Here is a 7,033-nt window from a genome sequence, read left to right as displayed (position 1 = left end):
TAATCCGTTTTCAATATACTCGCCCATATAGCATCTTGTTCCTATCTCTCCCCATTATATTCACAAAACCCTGAAACATGTAACTAGCTCTTGCACTTACTGCGAGTAATGTTCTTATTCAGGCTTTCGCAAATGTTTTGTTTACAAAGATACCGAAACCCTAACTTCCTGTTTCCAATATGTCGATAATTGAGTCAAGATGATGCACCGATGCGAATGTCAAATAAATTGTATCAAATCACCACACATGACATATACATGAGATATCCACTTCTGTGTAGTTCTTAATTTTACCTAAATTGCAATTAACTCATGTGCATTGGGGCATTTGTAATCATATTAGTTTATGCCTGCAGTGTTGGGGGGAAAACGACCCCTTTAAATGTATTTTATGAGAACCAAAAGCAACATTTGGTAAGATTTAGATATGTACATACAGTACTGGCTATCCATAAGCAAACACTTTTTAAAGAGAAGTGGGCAGAAAAAATATATATATATATGTTTTAGATCAGGGCAACCCCCCCCAATAGGGCAAACTGACCCCTGAAGGTGTGTTAATCTATTTTATGTTTCACTTTGACATTTGAGTAATTGACACTTAAAATCTAGTCTAGGTATTTTAATTAAATAAATCAAATATCAAAGTAAAAATGACATTTACACATCTCACTATTAATATCCTCATTATGATGGGGGTGGGGGGAATATTATATCAATGTACATCAAAATTGTTTTGAGATGAGACAAATACATTTTTAGTTGAGCAAGAGTAGCGGCAGCCAATGAAAGTGTTGAAATAATGGTTTCTGTGAGAATTACAGGAAGTTTAACCCAGAGAGGTGTTTAACCCCAAGCCACCTAATTACTTCTTTACAATGTGCCTTTAAAAAACACTAACTTTTAGGTGTCCAATGTTATAGCTGTGTGGTTCTTGTAATGATCCATAATTCAAATCTGGACTTTTGTGAGCCGTACTCAAGGAAACAAGACAGAAAAAAAATAAAAATAACTAGAAACAACCAAATAAAATTACATTTTGAAGTAAAAATCTTCAGATTATATTCTCAAACACAAAAAGATTACATTTTGTTTGAACACAGAACCATATGCAGATACTGTTTGACATACATGTTATACAGTTTTACAACCACACAAACTAGTTATTGATCACAAGATTCAAAAACGACTTTAGGGACATGTTACAGAATATTTTAAATGGTGTGAAAAATGCTGGTAAATGTGGTTTTACAATCACTCTCTCTTTTTATACAAGTTATTAAAAAAAGTTATCAAAATGTCAGTCTTCAATTTCAATAAATATGGGCAAAATATTAATGGTTAAATCAAAACGAGAATAATAAGTCCAGACTCTACACCAATTTCTTTAAAACGTATGGTTCTTTGATCTAAAACTAAAAATGTCATGTCAATAGCAAAATTTGAAAACAAAACAATGTTGTCCAAAAATATTCYATCTCTTAAAAACACATTGAAATGTACACATGCAAATCCCAGCTACCTTTTATGAGCTCTAATAAACATTCACTGCGCAACACTGAACTGTCCTACATCTGCATGTTAAACTACACCTCTGTTGCTCATTTCAAATAGCCAACGTCTAGAACAGGCAAGAAAAATAAGCTGTGTGTTACTAAATTGCTGCAGGACCTACTGCAAAAATAATGCTAACATCGTGGCAAGAATAAAAATCCTGTATCTAAAAAGGCAGGGAAGAAAAACTGGACCCTGAACATTTTTTGAAAATATAAGCTATAAGAAAGCGAAGGCTAATCATTAAGGAGATGTATGACAATGAAAAGGTAGAGGTCTAGCCTGCAGGCAGGATAAGCAATGGAATGCTGCTGAGGGAATGAGATCCGTCTCATCAGCGCACTACTTTAGGCCTACTGTGTGCCCTGAGAACCCTGGCTGTAGTTTCCATATTGGCTGTAGTACTGATTCCATTGGCTCTGGTTCTGGTAATACTGCTGCCACTGCTGTGCATACTGGATCAGAGAGAGCAAGACATTATCAACAGAGCTTAGACAGATGAACATGATATATGGGACAACCTAAGAAACTAGGTTGGCCCGACTCACCTGTTGATACTGCTGGTTGTAGGTCTGTTGCTGCTGGTTGTAGGTCTGTCCAGTGGCAACAGGAGCAGCGGAGGCGGCAGGAGTTTGGCTGTAGCTCTGGCTGTAACCTGGGTACTGGCTGTAGCTGCCATAGTTGTAACCCTGGTTGTAGTTTCCCTGATTGTATCCCTGGTTGTATGTCTGTGGCTACAAATTAAAACATACGATGTCAGAAAGTTTGAAGGACTGGTGAAGAGTTGACAGAGGAACAAATTCCAGAGGGAGAACCACATGTAGGGAGATGCCATTTAACACAGTTTACCTGTCCTTGGCTGTAACTCCCAGTGACTCCCTTGTTATATTGTCCTTGGCGGTGCTGATTGTAGCTCACTCCAGATTGCTGGTTGTAGTCATGTTGTCCTCCTGCAGCACCATCACGGTTGCTCCCCCAGCGGTTCTGCTGGTAGCCTCCATGGTTATACCCTGTAAAGCAAAAGCAGTAGGCTCACTAACAGCAAAAAAATAAAAAGTTTAAAAATAAATAAATTCCGCAGAAACCTTCCACCTCACCTCCTCTGAAGTTGCCACCTTGACTCTGATAGCCTCCCCTTCCTCCTTGTGGGCCACCACGGTTGTCATTGCGCTGGTAAGGTGCACCGCGACCACGGAATTCTCCTTGGCGGTTGTCGAAGCGTTTGTCTGGGGGTGGGCCGGCCTTGCGGCCCTCCTCATTGTATTGCTTTACCAGCGTGTCAGCCTCTTCTCGTTGCAGCTCGATGAAGGTCACGTCGTCAAGAAACTCACCAGCTTCTGGGAGCACAAAGTTGGCTACAGGAAGCAGAGGGGTTGGACGTTGTCAGGACGAGTATAGCGGCGCCGTCGAAAGACAAAGAAAATCATTATTACTATCTGATAGACAATACTAGGAAGGGGTAGGAAGGGAAAAGAGGGAAGTGGGGGAGAGTTATACCAGAATTATAGCAAAACATTACCTCAAGGGACAGGGGAGAATTTGATCCAGTTTAAGGAGGATTTGTATTTAACTAGGCAAGTCAGTTAAGAACAAATTCTTATTTACAATGCCGGCCTACCCCGGCCAAACCCTAACCTGGACGACACTGGGCCAATTGTGCGTCGCCCTATTGGACTCCCAATCATGGCCGGTAAGGATACAGCCTGGAATCGAACCAGGGTCTGTAGTGCCTTAGACCGCTGCGCCACTCAGGAGACCATAGGAAAATAACAAAACTAAGGAGAGTGATGAATATGTCGTTTTCAGTTGTAAACCACAAATATAGCTTACGGAAGCATAGCCTGTGGGCGTATGTCCTCAGTTAGTCCTTAAGTAATAAATGTTGATTTCTTTCTACTCCCCTGGTACTGGAAATTGCACTGCCAATGGTTTTGTTAAAATTTTCAATTGATAATCTATTAAAGATCTCATCCTTCAAGGGTCAGAATCAATACCCAACACTTGAAATGGACGTCACCCTGCACCCTGAGTTTGCAGTGCTAAATAGATGAATGAGAAAGATGAAAGAAATGGTTCAAAATAAGAGAATGATAGATGATAAAGGGGGAAATAGTGGGAATAGCTCTTTAAAGGGGGGCAGGGGACAGGTGGGATCTTCCAAGTTTCGATAAAACAAAACAAAAAACATAGGAAATGCATTGTCTTTGTGTGGTTTTTAATTTTTGTTATCCATGGAATTCCTACCTTTCATTTCTAATACAGCATGATCGGGAACATCCTTCCCTTCCTCATCAGTTCGCTTTAACGTTCGCTCTTTTAAATCCTCGTCCGTGGGACAAATTACAATAGCCTTGCGTTGAAAACCTTCAAAAGGACGCATTTTTCGTCTCTGGGCTGATCCATATACATTTGTCTAGCAAAGTTGACAAGAAAGAAGTAGAAGCTGTTTATTATTGTTCACTTGTCTGCTTTTGTTATGGCTTTGCGTTCCATAGGAGGGAAATTGGATTCCTGCAATGATGAAAGTGAGAGTTTTTTTTTCTTCATGCCTATATTTACTGTTCTGGAACTACATATGGTTGTCTCTCACAACTTACCGTTGTGTCTGGAATGCATTTCCTGTGAGAAAGAACTTTGGGGACCCATGTTAGCCATCTATTGGGTTAATTCTTGCAAGTTCTCAACGGGTCAACGTTTCCAATGAATAGCTAAGAACGTTAGCTACTTAAAATGCAAAATACTACATTACACAAGAATAGTAGCATCTTTAAACATGTTCCATCTTTGAATCTATTTTTGCCATATTGACAGCTCACTCTTACAAGCTTGAGCAAATAGATGAATGTTCCTGTTAATCCCTTCTTCCACAGAGCTCACATTCACTTCCATACAATTAACAGAAGAAAAACATCTGTAAAATCAATTGAATTGTCTCCAGATAAACCCTTTTAGGGCAATCAATGTACTGCTTTTCAAACTATTCTCTGTGCTGTCATTGAGTTCATGTAACTTGCTGAATAAACCAACAATTAATAGTTTATAGAGCTGCGTAATATCTTGCCTACAATAACAGGGTCCCCTTATTTACTTACCAGAACTTACCTGCTTGTCATTAGTCCACCTGTCATGACAATAACAACATACACTACCTACCTGTCAATACTCACTAATTCCATGGCATCCATAAGAATGTCCAAGACCTCACCTACCTTGAGTAACTTGAACAAACGCCCTGAAAATTCAAACATGTTAGTTTTCACTTACCTTAATGTTTTATTCATTTTACATACAACATTCAAAAGTTCCATATGCTGTCTGTATAAATCAGCTATCTTACATCAAAGGTGATGTGAGTTTGAACTAATCTTACAGTTAACGAACAACAGAAGGTGTATTTCTTACTCACCACCCGGCAGTGTTTACTTGTTTTTCAACATCTTATTATAGACATGGACTATTTGTACAGCTTAGAGCTCTTTTTCAACAGGACATACAGAGAGGAAATAAAAAAATATTGAGTAAAAACATACAATGTCAATACTGCTTTCATTTAAGCGAAAACAGAAATAATGATTTCAGCAGCATGTTCAGGACAATGAAAAGTTTGATAACTTCCAGGAGTTGTTGATCAAGGCTTCTACACTAGAGACAGTATATCAAAGAGTGCATTAATGAACATGTGCATCAGTGAACAGCAGTGGGCGGGAGGTTGAGCACATTAACATAGAATGGGGTGAGAAATCAGACAGTAGATACCTGATCCAGGATGTAGTTACGCTTCTTGCGGGCAGCGATCTGGATCAACCTGTTCAGACACTGTGTGGCCTGCTGGATCAGGACATCCCAGCGACCAGCATAGTTCTTCTGACGACGCAGTCCCATCACCTGAGGGTGGAGGTTTTCATTACGTTAGTGGGGAACTTTACACTAAAGACCAAGACTGAAGGATTCTGTGTTCAAACAAAGATAACTGACCTTCATCTTCTCCATTATGGCATTGGTGCCCAGGATGTTGTATTTCTTTGCAGGGTGCTCTGTCGCGTGCTTTGAGGCCCAGGTGGTTTTCCCAGATGCAGGTAGGCCAACCATCATCAAGAGCTAAGGTAAAAACAAGAGACAAACATGAGGAATAAGTCCTGGCATCTCACAGCTACTGACGACAGAAGGAATCTAGTCTAATGATCCAAATCAACAAACCACTCAATGAACCAATATGGCAGACACTCACCTCACAGTCAGCCTTGGTTGCAGGCCCAATTGTTCCCCGTATCCTGTTTTCCAGAGGGACGTTCTGAATGAAGGTGTATCCCTCGGGCAGGGGGAAGAAGGGCTCCTCTTTCTGGCCAAAGTTAAATTCAATTGCACAGTTCTTCACAAGAACGTGGGGAAAGAGTGGCTGTTTAGCTAACTCATCCCGTGACACACGGAAGGCCACATCCAGCCACTTGCCGTTCTTTGAGAAGGCCATCTCCACTTCATCACCACTATCGAAGTCCTGAACCAGACATGGAGAGGAAAACATTTAGGCTTATTGAGTACTCAGCTTTTATTAGGCAGACGAATCTAGGTGAATCTTCTGTACTATCACAAATACTTACAATGTAGCACCCAAGGACATCATTTTCACGAAACTTTTCCCCGTAATCCTCAAATTTACAATTTGAAGATTTCTTGCCAGTTCCTCCATAACCATAAGAGAATTGTTCTTCACCTGGTATAGAGTCAAAAACAATAAGTTTTGTGTTAGTTTCAAATCGCATAAAATATTTATAATAACAATGAGATAATCCCAAATTTTCCAGCTCAAGTACAGCAGCATTTTCACAAACTAACCGAGCTGGGTGTTGCAGGTATCCAAGGACCAGCCAATGCGCACTACATGTGGATCAGGCTCACTGCTGGGAAGGTGCTTCACAGAGATCTCCTCGTTTATCTGGATAACAAAACATGCACCAAATTCATATTTATTCAAATCAACGAGACTCCTCAATCGGAAAACACAACCTGAATATTCCATCAACAAAGCGCCTAAGTGAAATGCAACTTAATTTAAACAGGAAATACCTTCATTTCAAAGCAGACTTGCCCTTTGTTGACGCCATAGGAAGCTCGTGCACCTGACCACAGGTATGCAAAACCTTCGATGGTGAGCGGGTATCCACTATACCGGTCACGTGATACCTTGAAGTGCAGATCGCAATTATCTGTGAAAAACAAAACCATACCCCCAAAGGTAAATAAATACAGTTGAAGTCAGAAGTTGACATACACCTTAGCCAAATACATTCAAACTCAGTTTTTCACAATTCCTGACATTTAATCCAGGTAAAATATTCACTGTCTTAGATCAGTTAGGATCACCACTATTTTAAGAATGTGAAATGTCAGAATAATAGTAGAGAGAATGATTTATTTCAGCTTTTATTTCTTTCATCACATTCCCAGTGATTGCCTTTAAATTGTTTAACTTGGGTCAAAC

At 39.9% G+C, this 7,033-nt stretch overlaps 1 protein-coding gene across 1 annotated transcript in view; it reads right to left on the bottom strand.

Moving 5' to 3' along the window:
- Positions 1-1,252: 1,252 nt before the first annotated feature.
- LOC111950934 (heterogeneous nuclear ribonucleoprotein U-like protein 1) overlaps positions 1,253-7,033 on the bottom strand; it is an 11,239-nt gene continuing 5,458 nt past the window's right edge. The window contains exons 11-16 of the mRNA XM_070434615.1: positions 5,311-5,439; positions 3,799-3,967; positions 2,652-2,909; positions 2,404-2,564; positions 2,103-2,288; positions 1,253-2,009 (exon numbers count right to left, since the gene is read on the bottom strand). Of these exons, the coding sequence (XP_070290716.1) occupies positions 1,908-2,009; positions 2,103-2,288; positions 2,404-2,564; positions 2,652-2,909; positions 3,799-3,967; positions 5,311-5,439 (1,005 nt within the window). The 3' untranslated portion in view covers positions 1,253-1,907. The remainder of the gene's footprint in view (positions 2,010-2,102; positions 2,289-2,403; positions 2,565-2,651; positions 2,910-3,798; positions 3,968-5,310; positions 5,440-7,033) is intronic.

Source organism: Salvelinus sp. IW2-2015, linkage group LG23 (assembly GCF_002910315.2).
Source record: "Salvelinus sp. IW2-2015 linkage group LG23, ASM291031v2, whole genome shotgun sequence".
Taxonomy (NCBI): domain Eukaryota; kingdom Metazoa; phylum Chordata; class Actinopteri; order Salmoniformes; family Salmonidae; genus Salvelinus; species Salvelinus sp. IW2-2015.
The sequence above is the reverse complement of the archived record's forward strand: the minus strand, read 5'-3'. Positions and strand labels throughout refer to the sequence as shown.